This window comes from Podarcis liolepis, assembly GCF_965112155.1.
Source record: "Podarcis liolepis genome assembly, chromosome: 7".
NCBI lineage: Eukaryota > Metazoa > Chordata > Lepidosauria > Squamata > Lacertidae > Podarcis > Podarcis liolepis.
The window spans coordinates 44,629,740-44,645,728 of NC_139561.1; the positions used below are offsets into that span (position 1 = coordinate 44,629,740).

Sequence of the window (15,989 nt, forward strand, 5' to 3'; positions counted from 1 at the left end):
CTGAGCCCTAATCTGTTCTAGGAGCTCCCAGGTACGAGGTGGGTGCTGCCCAAATAATGACTCATAGAGTCAACACAATAGGCAAATAAAGGCTGTGGCTAGCCAAAAAGGGAACAGGATGGTTCTGTACTTTGGAAGGAAGCAGAGGGGCTGATCTAAACAAATGGAAGGGAAGGGGATGAGATGCTCACAGGCTCAGTGGAATGCAGGCTTGGTCCCACTGCTGTTGTCCCATCCATAAAGAGCTGCAGCAACTGTGTGTACATGTCAATGGCAACATACAGGAATGTTTGCTCCTTAACCAGGTGTCCTGGTTCAAAGGTGACGACGAGGCTACAGAAGAAAGAACAAGTTAGCAGACCAAGCAGGCAACAAGTGTGACCAGGTCAGGCTCCCTCCTCGCTTTGCATAGATGTACGTCTGCAGGCAGACTTGCAGCCGAGTCACTCGGCCGTGTCTTTTGACTTGAAAATTCAAAACAAGTTTAGAAGGGTTTTGTGGTAATGATGATTTATCTACATGTATCAAGTCACTTCAACACAATGAAAACTCGGGCGCTTCTTTCTTAACTTGGGGTTACTGGGAGGTTGGATGTATCAGTTAAGCAAGTGCATAAAGTGGCCCTGTCAAGTTTCTGGTACCCTTGATTTTCTCAGCAAGTATTACACGCAGAATACATTTGTGAAATTTACCTATAGAAAGCAACCGGCAACAGCTTCAAGTGTTGATGTGATACAGTACCATGCAGGATTTGGTAAGGGTTGTGGTCTGCAATGCCAAAAGAGACAGATCTTAGCTGGGCGCCAGCTTTCAATCAAACGTTTCTCACAGTTGTTTTCTTGGGGGTTGTATCCAACTCATTTCCACTAGATCCATTGAAAGTAACAGAAGTTCTGTCTGTTAATGGTCTAGCCTGAGCAGTACTTAGCTGGCTACAACCCTCAGATGGCTGCAGCTTATGAAGGAGCGTTCGTACCTTTCACTGCTGAACTGAAGACGGCCAGCCAGGACGCACCTCGTTCCTCCAAGCCCTGAAGCAGCTTTGAGCTCCAGTCCAAGGCTTTGTGAGCATCCATGCCCTCCTGCAAGTTACAAGGGAAAAGCACACACGTACCTCCCCTCTTTGGTACACCCTGGAGGCATTACCAGAGCCACTGGGAACAGCCATTGGGTCACTTTGAGCAAACCCCACTACCTTTCTCCATGAGTTTACCCATCTATACAGAACAGGTTTATAGGAGCTTCCTACTTCTCAGGCTTCCTTTCAGGATAAGCAGCAGACAGGCAAAGGTTGTAACAATCATCACATACTTAAAAGTACAGGAATTTTATGACTTGTAGAATCAGAGTTGGAAGGGACCCTGAGGATCATCTAGTCCAACCCCCTGCAATACAGGAATACGCAGCTGTCCCTTGCGGGTATCGAACCTGCAACCTTGGCATTGTCAGCACCATGCTCTAACCAACTGAGCTATCCACTCCACCTTTGCAAGTTTATGTGACAGTTGAACAGTGACAAATGAAGGCTCTGGGTCTACCAGGCAGTTTGAGAAATCTACTTACCTGTGGGGTTACTCTCGCTGAGATGAAATCCACGACTGAAAAGAAGAAGAGGTTCACCAAGAGCTGTCAGGTAAAAGAAAAAAATAAATGCATGTATCACACAAAGTGAGTTTCTCAAGCCTGACGTCGACCCACTGGTCTAGTCTGCAGGAGCCAGTGTCACCCTCTATGCCATCATGGTAAAGCAAAATGCAAAATGTAATCTCTTACTTGCTCTGCTTCAGACCCCAGCCTTTTCAGCCCTTCAGCCATCTTTTCATGCGCCATTTGCCGTTGTACAGTGAAATGTAGAAAGGCAGCAGAGATCCATGGAATGTCAGAGACCAGGGAAGCTGCTTCCAGTGAGAGGAACCTAAGTGGTAAAGACAAAACAGTTGTCAGTTAAAAGGCCAGAGGGCTCCTTTTCATAAGATGATAGCCCTCCTTAATCAGATGTGTGACATGGCTGAGAAGAGATGATGCAGAGACACCTGGGAGTCCAAAACCAAGTTTTTCAAGGTGAGAGCTAAAAAGGTAATAGGAATGCAACCCCTCCCCATCTCTTCTCATGGCTGGAGTGGGAGACAGGAAGGGAACACAGAAGCTCAACAGCTTCTCAGGTGTGAGCTGCTTCCTTGGAATTACCTGCTGACAGAGGTCTGCAACTCCTTGAGGCTCTGCAATCCCGGTGCGACTGGAGCGCCGAAGAGTCTGTTCCACTCCGAGAAAAGCACGGGCTCCAGCCTCTGCCACCAGCACTTCATGGAGTCGAGACAGAGAGCACAAATCAGCCACTTCTTAAAACTGCATCAATGCCATGTGTTTACATGCCACTCTTACATAGGGTTTCCTCACCGACTTTATTTGAGCAGTGTTGCAGAATCAAGTGTCGTCGTCCCCCCGCCCCATACTCTGGGCCCCAACTGCTACTTTTCTAAGGATGCACCTGAAGTCATTAGGATCATCAAGTGGAATATTCATGAGGCATAACAGAAAAAACTTTATTGTTATTAATACAGAAAGCTCTTGTGTGACCTAAATATCTGCAGGCAGAATTAGGACTGATGCTTTAAAAAACCAAACACACCTGTTTACCTGCTTTAATATGGCTATTTTAAACTAAGAATTTATTTTGAGTAGTTCAGCATAATATTTGCTCAGGATGGGCTATTATGGTGTTAGAAACGCCCCACCTTCCACCCAAAAAGTGAACCTCTATGATCTCCAAAACCACCCTGGCTGATCAAGCTCCTGCGTAAGAGAACTTGCATCATATTATCATAGAATCATAGAATTGTATGTAGAGTTGGAAGGGACCCATGAGGGTTATCTGGTCCCCCTGCAATGCAGGAATCTTTTGCCCAACGTGAGACTCGAACACATGACCCTGAGATTAAGAGTCTTGTGCTCTACCAGCTGAGCTAAGAGCTATTGGAACTGCAAGGAGACATATAGAAAGGTAAATCAACAGCACGGGCCTCTTACCGCTGCAGAACACAGGATTATAGGGCACGTGGTTTGACACAAGGTGAGAACGGCAGTCACCTCCTGCGCAGGTTTGTGACACTCCAAGCTGGCGCTCAGCAAGCCCTGAAGGACAGCAAGGACAGTCACTAAGACAGATTTCAGAGCACTAAGGTAGCAAAGGGGCGCGGGTGGCGCTGTGGGTTAAACCACAGAGCCTAGGACTTGCCGATCAGAAGGTTGGCGGTTCGAATCCCTGCGACGGGGTGAGCTCCCGTTGCTCAGTCCCTGCTCCTGCCAACCTAGCAGTTCGAAAGCACGTCAAAGTGCAAGTAGATAAATAGGTACCACTCCAGCAGGAAGGTAAACGGCGTTTCCATGTGCTGCTCTGGTTCGTCAGAAGCAGCTTTGTCATGCTGGCCACATGACCCAGAAGCTGTATGTCGGCTCCCTCGGCCAATAAAGCGAGATGAGCCCCGCAACCCCAGAGTCAGTCACGACTGGACCTAATGGTCAGGGGTCCCTTTACCTTTACCTTTAAGGTAGCAAAGGCGCTTCACTAAGGCAGCCTAAGCCAACCTGGTCCCCTGCTTTGGACTACAGCTCTCATCAGCCTGATACAGAGGGCTACTGTGAAAACCCCCAGGGGGGAATCAGGCTGTGGTAGGCAGCACAAAGGCCATGTCCCTCAGGTGTTCCACTGGCATGAGTGGGAGCAGTGGAGAAACAACACTTGGGAGGATTTTAAAAAATGTACTCCAAGCCGACATTCAGCCCTCATAGGAAACTGTCTCGTTACCCATTCTAAATGGATCACACAGCACTCACACACAGAGAGACTACATAAGATGGCCAGGGGACTAAATTCCTTCCCTGCAACCCCAAATTGTCAGGGGAAATTCAGAAGACAAGAGGTGAGTTTGCAGTTACATTACCCTGAAGAAATGAGATGTGATGTCGTAGGAGAGCACACAACCTCTGGAGCAGATATTCCTCTGTAAAAATGTGAATAAGGAATTTCAGAGAGTGAGGAAAGCATTCCCAAGAAATCTGGATAATAACTCCAAAATCAGCACATCAATGTAGGTGCGCCCTGACTCAATGGTGCCCCCCACCCAAGACTGTGATGGTTTTATTCTGGCTGCTGGCGGCACAGGTTGTTTGGGGTTTGCTCCTCCTCTCAAGTTAGCAGGCAGGAGATCAGAGTGATAGCACAGAGAGAGGGGATCAGGTCCCTTTCCAAGGGAAGCGATCTTCCCCAAAACAGCAAGCGAGCATAAGGGCCGCATTCTTTAAAAAGCGGTAGACCAGCCTTCTCTAATGTGGTTCAATCCGAAGTTTTGGGCCGCAGCTCCTATAATCATGAAACTGTGCTGTGTAGTCAAAAAAACATCTGGAGAGTAGCAGGCTGAGGATGGCTGAAGCAGACTGCTCTCTCACTGAGGCTGCTTTAAGCCCCAGAAGGAAGATTCAGCAACAGCACACCCAGAGAGCAAAACACACAGCCAGGAACAGTTATCAAGAGCACTGCAGTTCTTTGGGACAGGATACACACCAGTTCTGTGTTTGCAAAACAGAAGAAGTCTTCGCAATCCAGAGCAATTTTATTTCCTCTCTTCTGTGTTGCTATGAGAACCGATGGAGGGAGACCTAAAAGAATCCTGAACAAGAAGCAGTTTGTTTCAGGGTAAAAACCATATTCATTCTAGCTTTAAGAATAGTGTCTGATTTGCTGTGGACAGGATTTCAGATTGCCAATGAAAGCAATGAACAGAAGCGTTAGCAAAACTGGGGCCAAGATTAGCCTATTCCTAGCCCTCCCTCTGCCCCTCACGAGAGCAGAGAAGGCTGTAGCTCTGTGACAGAGCACCAGCTCTGCATGCAAAATGCCCGAGGTTCAATCCCCACTGACATCACCAGGGGGGCCTGAAAACACCCCCACCCCCACTCCAAAAACCCCGGAGAGCCACTGCCAGTCAGTTTCAACAATGCTGAGACAGATGGAGCAATGGCCTGACTCCGCATCTTTATTATTTTGAATGTTTGGCCAACGTTCCTTCCCAAAGGGAGCCTAGAGGGTCTCAAAACATAATAAAATTAGATGCAAACCCATTTAAAAACACCACTGTAACATATTGAGGCAACAGTTAAAACCAGCAGTGTGAAAAATCTGATAGCCAGAGGCCTGGAAACAGTGTCTTTCCAAGCTTCCTGAATGCAAGTCTTCCTTCGGCGGGACTTTCGTAGCTGGGGTGCCACCACTGGGAATGCCCTGTCTTGGGTATCTACAGCTTCCTATGTCCCATAACCCAGGAGGAAGCAGGAAGGGAAAATCTTGCCTTCCATTGGCCTCTATGCAGCTGTGTTTTTAATTATCCCCAAAGGCACTTGGACTCATTGGCACCCATGGTGCATTTACCTGGTTTGAAGCAGCAGCTCCTGCTGCCGAAGTAGCCTTTCACCCACAGAGGACCCATTGCCCAGAGCTTTTTGCCGCTCCTGGAAAACCCTGAATAGGAAGTGCTCCTCCCTTCTGGGGCAGGAGTCAGGTGGGGCTTTCTTGCGCTCTAGCTCCAGCTCCAGTAGCATCTCCTGAAATTGAGACAGCAGCCAGTTAGTAGAGGGCAGGAGATGGCGTTTCAACTCCTGTTTGTTTATTCATTTATTAAATTTCCATCCCACTCTTCTTCCCAAAGGAGCCCTGGGCAGAAAACATCAAAAATTTAAAACAATTCCATTCAAAACAACAACAACAACAACAACATATTTTTTAAAAATTCTAAACCACCTAAAACATTTCAAACTGTTCAGAATGTATAAAAACATATTGCAGTAACCTGCAGTTTTATAAGAGTATATATTTAAAGTAGGTGAATAAACAGGTAAGTTAAGTTAATTTGGAATATACAGAAAATATTAAAAATAAATTTAAGGAAAGAGGGGGAAGAAAGTTGAGTTTCGAAATGTTGAAATGATTGTAAAATTATTGAAGTGTAGAAATTTGAAAATAATAAATAAAAATTAAATAAGAATGTCTGAAAACATGAATATCTTCACAGCAGTGGATCAAAGATCAAAATAGTGGTATTCCATAGTAATAAATGCCCAGTACTTATTATATATTCATTTTCCCTCAAAGCTTTTCACATACATCCCTAATCCTTAAAACAGCCTTGCAGAGTTGGTCAATGTTAGGCAGGCCACTATCATAAAGTTACCATAAGCTCAGTCTAGAGCAATCTTCAACTTAATGCCTTCCATATGTTTAGGACTACAATTCCCATCTGCCCTGGAGGACCATTATACTAAGTGCAGAATGCAGTGGTATGTGGTGGCCACAGGCATTCCAGCCCAAGCTGCAGTATTTAGCAACAATGCTGTACAGGAGAACATGCATGTGCATGTTCTATTATCACCATGGTACCTGAGACTGGGTCATCGTTAGCCATCACTAGAAGCCAATGCACAAGACAGCCAGCCACAAGACTGGCTGACTCTCCAGCAATTTAACTGAACGTTGCTTTACGGGTTGGAAAGCACCTTTGCACTTGTCATATCATTCCTAGCATCAGAAGACCAACCCCAGCAAGCGGCAAAATCTTTGAGCAAAAGAAGACAAGTACAAACAGAAAACACATAACATGCACATTTGCATCACCTGCAACCGGCAGTAGAGATCGGGGCTTCCTCTCCCATGGGATATGGAGCATTTTGAATCATTTGGGTGGTTGGGCTTGTCCAGGTCAGACCTGGAACCAAAAGCAATGGAGGAGCAGCTACTGCAGGGCCCAGAAATATCTGAACACACAGAGAAGCATTTGCCAGAGAAACTGGGAGAGGGACACGTGCAAGTCCTGAAGCTGCTAATTTTGCATCTTTACCTGCTTTAACATGCCATGGAAACACACTATCGATAAACCAGAACTATTTTAATAGAGTGCATTCCTGGGCAGGGGGAAGGAACAATCTCAATTAAGGCAGATGTTTATCAGCATTGCGTAGGTTATAGGAGCAACACACCCTTTCACCCAGCTGATCACAGGCAGAGGGAAAAGGCAGAATTTGGGTGGGAAAGATAATGGGTGTTTTGTTCATCTGTAGAAGCAATTTAACCAGCACCTTTAATCAAAGGGAACCAGCCGTTGTGCTCAGGTTCTGGTAGCAGGCTTCCCAGAAGGAGTACCTGGCTGGCAGGAAAAGGACAGTGGACTAGATGGGCCTTGGCTTGATCCAGTAAGGCTCTTCTGACGTTCTTACCTCTGGCGGAAATCCAGGATGGTGCCAATAAGAACAGCACACATCTCTCTCAGGTCTCCATCACAGCCTCCAGCAGCAGCAGGCACAGGAAGAAAGTGCTGATACAAAGCCCAGTAATGGAATTCCTGCCTGCATGTAGGAGAGACAGGCAGAAAAAGCTCAGATCTTCTGCCAACAAATCAAAAGGCAAAAGAGGGGGGGGTGAAAGACCTTGGGCCAAATCTTCTTACGGTTATCATCAGTGCGCAAGGCTGATGATGGCTTTTATGCTCAGACTCAAAGGGACAGACAGAGGGTGAGAGTTTTGCAAAACCATTTCAGAGACTAAACCATGAATTATTTTAGTTAATTATCCTTCTCTGGACTTTAGCTTTAGGAACGAGGGTGTCAGGATCTTGTGCTCTGCCTTTGGAAGGATTAAGGGGCTATTTTATTTATTTATTAAAATATTTTTATAATGCTTTTCAGAAAATGTAGCTACACACATCACACAGTAGACCAAGAATAAGCAACAAAAGGTGCTTGAGAAAGGGTGATTTTTCACACACAAATCACTGTTTTTCACATCATAAACACCTGCACTATGATTCTTTATAAAAAAACCCTTCTAAAACAACTGCCTCCCCCGCCTAATGTTCCAACTTGTGAAAAACCAGCCTCAGTGCTTAATTTTGACTTTCTGGGCTCATTTTCAGGTGACCCAAAGTACTTCTTCACATGGATGGAAATCAGCCTTCACCATCTTGGTGCCCTCCAGATGTTTGGACTACAATTGCCGTCAGCAAAGCCATATGAGGCTGCTGGAGGTTGTAGTCCAAAACATCTGATGAGCATCAGGTTGGTGAAGGCTGAACCTTGAACTAAAGTTAAAGCCAGCCTGCAGCACTCACCTCTCACAAGGAGAAATAATGTCTTCATCAGGCTGGACGCCTAGCTCCATCAGCAGCCACTCTTGGAGGGTCAGCTACAAGAAAGATAAATTTTTGTACGGGAGACACAAAACAGCAACAGGAGCTCCCCAGACACCTTAGCCTGTTCCTCCGTGCTAAGCATTAGGTCATTTGCTCTGGCCCTCAGGCATAAACTGAAGTGCTAATAGCATTGAATTTCTTAAATCAGGGCGAAATCAGGATTTACCAGCAGAGCTCTCAATGATTTGAAGTAGACTGGCAAGGATTTCTGACTCCCCGTTGCTTAACAGCAGCAACAATAACCTATCCTACCACTACCACAAGGCCTTCATGCGTAATGGACTAAGAGCTCTTCTACACTTCACTCAAACTTTCAGAGGGCTGCTCAGCTCTGGCTAAACTGAGCCCAGCAGTTTATGCCTGCTTAACTGGCACCCCAACAGTGAAGACTCAACCTGCTACAGATAACGTTGAGACATGGTTGCCAGAGGGCAAGGAAAGAACCTGGCACAGTCACTGAATTTACCTGGAACTCTTTCTCCTGCAAGAGCTCTTTGAACTGGGTTTGCTTCCACAAGCAGAGGGCAGCTTTCTGGTAACAGATAGCGGGGCGAGATAAAGTTTTCCAAGGAATCTCAGCTGGGTCTCCGTCATAGCCTCTTCCTCGAGCCTCTAAGCTGAGCCGTGGAACAACATATTGAAGCTACAAAACAGAAAAAAAAACACCTGTTAATATAAATAGCACTGAGCTAGATGGACTACTGGCCTGACTCTGTATAAGGCAAATTTCTATATCCGGTATACAAATCCACAAGTTGACTTTATAGAATAACAGGGTTTTCATATTTGCTGACATTATTGATTTCATCACAAATATGACTCCAAATTATTAAACAGCATTGATGTATTTCCCCCCCCCCCAAAAAAAAAATGTTGGAGCATAACAATAATAAAATCTGGAACCACAGGTTTTGAGAAAAGCAGGCTGGAAAACGCTGCACTCACAGAATACTGAGCAATCAATCTAGAGAGAATCCTGGACAAACATGCAGGTTAGCACACTATAGAGTAACTGAGCAGAAATAACTGCAGTGGAAAGATGCATTTGTGTTCAGATTTTGACTTCTGAGTGCAGGATAACTGTCGTTTGCTTTAAATATATATTTTATAAAGTTACCTTTTTTACAAAACCAGAATGAAGTAAGGAGCACAGACAAGCACGGGAAAGGGAAGTAAATTTGCAGAAGTAGTAAGAGAGAGCAGCTGTACAAAACCTACAGACAGAGAGAGAGAGAGAGATAAAAAGTATTATTTTGTTTGGCCATTCACTGGTCCCCTTTCAAATACTATCTATTGTATTTTTATCCCACCCTCCAAGAGAAATATACCCACCACCTATTTTACTCTCACAACAGATGAAACCTTTGTTGGAGAATGAAGTTTACCTCATGCAGAAGACAATGGACTCTCCTGTCCGGCACACCAATAAATAATCCCAGAGCTCAGTAATTGAAAGACATATTTTGGATGCAGAGTGAGGAAGCCAAGAGCAGATGTCCACCTCAGGAATCAAGGACTTGGCTTCATTTAAGTGGATTGCAAAGACAGCCAGGCCGATGACATGAGCATCACTTAGAGAAGGCCCCTGGCAAACATACAAAACATATCCCAATCAAAGCACATGAAAATACATTTTGTATCCATGACAACCAGTTTCAGTAAACCAGGAGTGGCTAACTTGCAGGCCAAGAGTTGTTGGACTACAGTTCCCATCATCCTGTTGGAATACAGTTCCTATAATCCCTGACCATTGGGCCATTCTGGTTGTGGCTGATGGGAGCTGGAATTTAGCAGCATCTGACAGGTCACAGGTTATCCCTGCAGTAAAGCCCATAACTCAAAGGAGCCTATCTCAGGACCTCAAGCAGACCGACACTCTGTGATGGCAACAGAAGGAGCCAGTTAAATTCTGGTTCTTCAGAGGGGTGCATGCATTAAGACATCAGCTCATCGCATTGGGAAACCCACCTGATGATAGATAAGCTGGCAGAGCCTGCCCAACAAGGATGGCAAGAGTCGGCGGTGCCCACAAACCATTTTCACAAAGAGGGAGGGCCAGGCCCCTTGTCTGTAAGGAATACAGGATGAAAATTTATTTATCTCTGTTTAACTACATTCCAGAAACTTTAAGTACCTAGCAAATGTTATTTTTACCTGTCTGGAGGCAGGAAGGAGGAGGCAGCCATTACACTCTGGCAGAACGATGTCAGAAGAAGATCAATAGCCTGAAAGAGAGAGGCTGGCTGTTGATTTCTACCCCAGGGCCTTTGTATCTGGTGTTGGTATCTAGCAGGCAGAGATACAAGCTCCTACCATGCAATTATGAAGAACTGAGAACTACAATTCTCATATTTTGTCTGACAGGACCGCAACAAATACTGAAAATATGGCTTATTGGTTGGATGGGTTCCCAACATTTTATCTCCGTAAAATGATTCTGTCTCAGGGATGTTTCAGTGCAACAACTTAGAGCAAAGCACCTCTGTACGCACCCCTTGATCCCGCTGTTCAACTTCAGGAATGGAAAGGTTTAGCTTGATCCTAAGACTCAGGGATGCGGCTTCATCCTCGTCTTTCATACGTCCCAGAACGCCCACCAGTTTATCAGAGACCACAGCAATCTGAGCTGGCACCTCTGCAACAGAGAACAACATGACAGAACATCCAACAAAGGAGGCAAGGGTATATCCAGCTGCTGAAGTTCCTTAGGAATTTATTTTAAAACCTCATACGCAAATTGTTCTGCCACCCTGAACACACAGTGCCACCGGCATATGTGGCGTTCGATTCCATCTGAAGGAAGCAGGAAGTTTTAACAAGCAATAATGTTAACAAGGGAGCAACCAGGTTTAAGTGATGAACTTGAGAACTAGAAACAGACCTCAAGCCATCTAAAGCAGATTAGGCCAGGCTTGCATCTAGCAAGCCAAAAAAGTGGGCGGGTCTTTTTCAGCCAAGAAAAAGCACAACATTTGCCAAATACTAGATGCTCGAAATTAAAGTGAATCAGACAACTTATGTGCACACACACACACACCCCGGTCCAAGATGCAACTCCAACCTGCTTCTCCCAATGGCTTTGCTTTGGCCCACTGACCAAAACAAGCCATGTTAAGTCGAAGGGGATGACATAATATCCTGCTGGAGCCCTCACACCACCTCTTCCCACTGTGGCCACTTGGAGCTGCGTGACAGTTTCCACCACAGCAGTTCCATTTGCCCTTTGGCCACCCCCTGAGTAGGCCAGGTTGCACCTTCTGGACTGTCATGCCTGGTTCATCTCCCCTTGCCCAACCAGCTACCCCAGGGATCTGCAGTCTCCCCCTTGGGGTTGTCTTTTACCCCTGAAGTTGGCTGATGATGCGTGAGGCCCACAAACATATCACACGTCTGATACAGGCTCAAGTCATCTGCCAAAGCAGCTTTGCAGACGCGTTCTGTGCTGTTTCGTCCCCATTCTCTCCCCGTTTGCCACCCGATTGCCTTCACTTACCATCATGCTTATTCTGGTCTGTAATAAGCAGCCTCAGTGTGTCAAGTTCAGCTTTTAGAAGTTCCAAGGGCTCCCTGAGATCACTTGCCTCAATTTCCATTGATTCATCTGCTGAACACAAGAAGCTGCTGCTGTCTTATGCCAGGATCAAGCTATTTGTAAAGTTAGCCCAGAATTTTCTATTGTGTTTAAAATGTTTCTTAACTGCCCTTCAGAAGGTTCTAGGGCAGCGTACAAAATGGTGCAAGCTATTTACCCAACATACAAACTGCTATATATGAATGGCCAAGACTGCTTACAGGAGCAGGCTGACGGGAACTCCTCTGCTGAGAGAGCTACACTGGTTGCCAATTTGCTGCAGGACCAGGTTCATGGTTCTTGTGCTAATTCACAAAGCCCTGAAGAACTTGGGCCCCAAGTACCTTAAGAACAATCTGATTCCTTACGCTCCACCTCAGTCACAGAGATCTCCTGATGGGCCACTTCCTGGGGTTCCCCACACCCCAGAGGTTTGGTCAGCCTCTGTTAGGGACTGAGCCTTTAGTGCAGCAAGCCCTGCCTTTGTGGAACTCCTTGCCACTAGAGGTTTGGCAGGAATCATTCCTGCCAACTTACAGAGATCTCCTAAAAATTGTGTTATTCGGACAAGCCATGTGAATTTCTTTTTGCCAACCAGTATTTTAGTGATGCTTTTATTATTCTTACTATAATTTTGAATGGCGTTTGCCACCTGGCTGTAATTTTATGCAAGTTGAGTTTTAAAATGTTTCAATAAATATAAATGCAATATAAAAGCAACAGCAAAATGAAAAAGCAGATTAAAAACTCATGTTTACAAACTATGGACAACAAGAAGAAAGCAGCAGCTCCAATTACAATTCCATCCAAAATGCCTGGGCCAATATAAAAGTCCTTAACCTTACACACCCCCAGGGTCCCAGGCAGAGAAATGTCTTTCATCAGCACTTGCAAACAGATCCCATTTTAACCACAGATGCCTGGGAGTTGAACCTGGGATGTTCTGTATGCAAAGTGTGTGCTCTCCACCAGTGAGTTATAGTCTCGCTACCCCTCCTCCCAATGGGAAGTGCATTTTAGTTCAGCCTGTAATATAAACACTGTCAACTTGAAGCCCCACTAATTTGATGGAGCAACCTCAAAAGATCATTTGCAAGAGTAACAGCCCACATTTTTAACGAGGTTCTTAGACAGTATGCAGACTATTGACCTACAGTGACTCACAGCACCACCTCTCTAGGTCTGGTTTAGGGCACTCAACCTAAAGAATGGACTGGAATTTGTGCAATTGAACAAATTTATCTCCACATACGTATCAGTATTAAGCCAGCTCAGCACATCGAAGTCTCCAGGCTAATTTAGCAGCACCGTTCATTAATCCTGCTTCACTGGCGTGATGCCCCAAGGCTACATATAACAGACAGTGATCGTTTTAGAGCTAACAGGCAATGCAATTCCATCGATATCAAGCCAGCTGCATTAAAGGACAAAAGCAGGCTAAATCGTTTTATTCACTTCTGCTACAGCACCAGGAATTTAATGGAAAAGCCACTAGGGGCCAGTGTCCCCACTTTATCTGGAACACAAATCATTCCTTTTGATTGCTGCAAGCTGCTAAAAAGCTTCACTTCACCCTTGATTTCTGGCACTCAGGACCTCAAGCTGCCCAAGCCTGAGAGCAGCATCTGAGTTTTCACATTAAGTAGAAAGGTCCAGAGTTCTTTAGAGGCAGCAGCAGGACGCATCAGCTCCAGTTCACCTTTTGTCAGAATTGTAGCAGAAAACACAGGGAGCTTCTTGCACAGCCCACATTGCAGATTAACAGGCATGGAAGCTCCACACTGAATCACGTTTGTGGTTCAGCAGCAGTATCCCCCCTTTCTCTTTGCAGCAAGGAAAATGCCAGCACCTCCATAATGCATTTCCCCACTACACAACCACAAAAGAGGCACTATCGTATTTGTTTTAATACCTGGGAGGAGGTGAGCAAAGAAGCAGCATTTGTTTTGCTTCATTCTTACCACTAGGCAAATAGATCTTTCTCACCCTGCAAGAGCTTCTCTTTAACAGCTTTGCATTCTTCAATATAAGTGGCGTACATGTTCACGGGAATTTTCTCAGCCCTGTTTTAGGAGACAGAAGCGTTTTTATGCCACCACCGAACCAGCCTCCAGTTACCATCATGACGCAGTTGGCATGTCACATGCAAACTATGTTTTAAAGTGAGCCAGGGCATGCAGGTGGCGGCCCCTTTTACTGGCTGACCAAGTAAGCAATAGAATGGGCCAGAGCTGCAAACAGGAAGCTTTCAATTAACATCAGGGGGGAAAAACTTTTTGTTGAACAGAACTTAATCATGATTATGTAAACGGATGTTGGCCATAGGAAAAGGCATTGCTGGTTATAAAGCACTGTCTGGAACCTCTCCTGTCATCCCACTTCTCAATAAGTGCAGAAAAGAACAGCCGAAGAAGTGTAAAACAGCTCCAGTATGGAAGCAACCAAAGAGATAAAGACCATTTTGTGACACACGGGAATATTTTTTTGCACATGCAGTTAATCAAAGGAAACCTGGAGACCAAGAACAGTGGACCCAAGAGGCAGAGAGGTCTGTGGGGTATTCAGAAGTGTGGTAAGACCATAACACCACTGCATTACGTGGCTGCAGGCGCAGAAATAACTCAGCATCGTGGAAAGTCGCATCAGGTGATGTCAAACGTCCCCCGTATGAAGCCTCTAATACCAAAAAGCAATTGCAGCTTTTCAGAATCCACTTCCTTACCTCTTAAGGGAGTCTATCAAAGCCATGCGGGAGTCGGGTGTTTCAGGAAGCTGCAATTAATTTTTTTTTAAAAAAAAAATAGTGTTTTAATATCCGTTTCAACATTGATGATTTAGATGCACATTTTTTTATGCTGCAGCTCATTCTGAGTGTTAATGTGCTTAATAGAACAGTAACCTATAAGTTTAGGAATACATAAAACAAAAAAGCAACCAAAACTTTCAAAAAATTTCATTCGCCGCCCAAAATTGGAGGAAACAAAAAGAAGGATGCTCACCACACGTGGCGCAAGTAAAGCAGGAATAAAACGCGAAGTGTAATAGGACCGTCTGAAGATGCTGAAACACAGGAAGGCAGATGCGGTAGAAATTAATCACATCTGGAACACAAAGTGCATCTTGACATTTTTAGGAATGCCTTAAAACAAACCCACTGGTTTTTATTTCAAAAAATCACACAGAAAAACAGTACTTCAAAAACGCAGCATGTGGGCCTGTCGTTATGATAACCCATTGATATGATTAGCTATAGGGCAGTTCCACCACAGGAAGGACTACACAACACAAAGCAGCCTTTGCAGAACCGAATGAATAAGAATCTAAGAAGAGCCCTGCAGTAACTGGGTCAAACTAAAAAGGGTCCATCTTACTCCAGCACCCTGCTCTCACAGTGGGCAGCCAGGAGCCCCCCAAGGGAGACTACAAATAGGACCTGAGAGCAACAACATTTTTTCCTTCATTGGGGCATTCACAGGGAGCCAGGCACCCCCTCAGCTGCAGCCCACGGCAGCTTCCTCAAGGCAAGCGGGTCCATTCAAGGGCAACAGAACAAGCAAGTTCTGGGCTGAAATCTGAGGGCCACAAGCCCCACAATTTCCCCCCTGCCCTGAGCGAAATGCACAAGAGGGGGACTGTGCCAGACCAATTGCTGGAAACTTCAAGAGAGGAGAATCCTGCTTGCGGGTTTCCCCACAGGCATCTGGTTGGCCACTGTGAGAACAGGATGCTGGACTAGATGGGCCAATGGCCTGATCCTGCAGGGCTCTTCTTATGTTCCTGGGGGGATGTTTCCAAAGGATGCCTTTTTAACTGGAGTTGGGGAACCACCATTCATGGGTGTTCGGCTCTTTTCCTCCTTCCACATTCTTTCCACATGCAGCGGCAAACACTAGACAAACAGCTACCAACAGGTATTATTATTATTATTATTATTATTATTATTATTATTATTATTATTATTATTTTAGACAGCAATTCCGGCTCTTCTTCTTCTAAAGCCTTTTTTCCTGACTATATTGTTTGATATGTTCCCGGAACAGAATATTTGGGGGAGCTGGGAGATGAAGATATCATACCTGGCTTCCATCACACTAGTTGGGATCTTTCCGGTGTTTTCAAATATCTGAATGGCCTTTTCAACACCATGAAGTGCCTGGCAGTGTGGCTGGCATACACAGAGAGAG

The 15,989-nt window shown here is 45.3% G+C and overlaps 1 protein-coding gene across 4 annotated transcripts in view; it reads right to left on the reverse strand.

Annotated features, from left to right (window-relative positions):
• The window catches only part of FANCA (FA complementation group A), a 37,032-nt gene that overhangs the window by 2,212 nt on the left and 18,831 nt on the right, over positions 1 to 15,989 (reverse strand). Inside the window, exons 18-41 of one of the 4 annotated variants that reach the window (XM_083513496.1) lie at positions 15,882 to 15,970; positions 14,805 to 14,865; positions 14,528 to 14,577; positions 13,792 to 13,868; positions 11,728 to 11,838; positions 10,727 to 10,869; positions 10,389 to 10,459; positions 10,203 to 10,302; positions 9,620 to 9,819; positions 9,352 to 9,448; positions 8,701 to 8,877; positions 8,154 to 8,227; positions 7,264 to 7,392; positions 6,665 to 6,755; positions 5,426 to 5,598; positions 4,562 to 4,667; positions 3,942 to 4,001; positions 3,028 to 3,132; positions 2,188 to 2,300; positions 1,774 to 1,915; positions 1,564 to 1,626; positions 977 to 1,082; positions 693 to 768; positions 192 to 333 (exon numbers count right to left, since the gene is read on the reverse strand). In XM_083513496.1, the coding sequence (XP_083369622.1) occupies positions 192 to 333; positions 693 to 768; positions 977 to 1,082; positions 1,564 to 1,626; positions 1,774 to 1,915; positions 2,188 to 2,300; positions 3,028 to 3,132; positions 3,942 to 4,001; positions 4,562 to 4,667; positions 5,426 to 5,598; positions 6,665 to 6,755; positions 7,264 to 7,392; positions 8,154 to 8,227; positions 8,701 to 8,877; positions 9,352 to 9,448; positions 9,620 to 9,819; positions 10,203 to 10,302; positions 10,389 to 10,459; positions 10,727 to 10,869; positions 11,728 to 11,838; positions 13,792 to 13,868; positions 14,528 to 14,577; positions 14,805 to 14,865; positions 15,882 to 15,970 (2,556 nt within the window). The remainder of the gene's footprint in view (positions 1 to 191; positions 334 to 692; positions 769 to 976; positions 1,083 to 1,563; positions 1,627 to 1,773; positions 1,916 to 2,187; positions 2,301 to 3,027; positions 3,133 to 3,941; positions 4,002 to 4,561; positions 4,668 to 5,425; positions 5,599 to 6,664; positions 6,756 to 7,263; positions 7,393 to 8,153; positions 8,228 to 8,700; positions 8,878 to 9,351; positions 9,449 to 9,619; positions 9,820 to 10,202; positions 10,303 to 10,388; positions 10,460 to 10,726; positions 10,870 to 11,727; positions 11,839 to 13,791; positions 13,869 to 14,527; positions 14,578 to 14,804; positions 14,866 to 15,881; positions 15,971 to 15,989) is intronic. The other 3 variants (XM_083513497.1, XR_014528521.1, XR_014528522.1) reach the window with 3 other exon arrangements.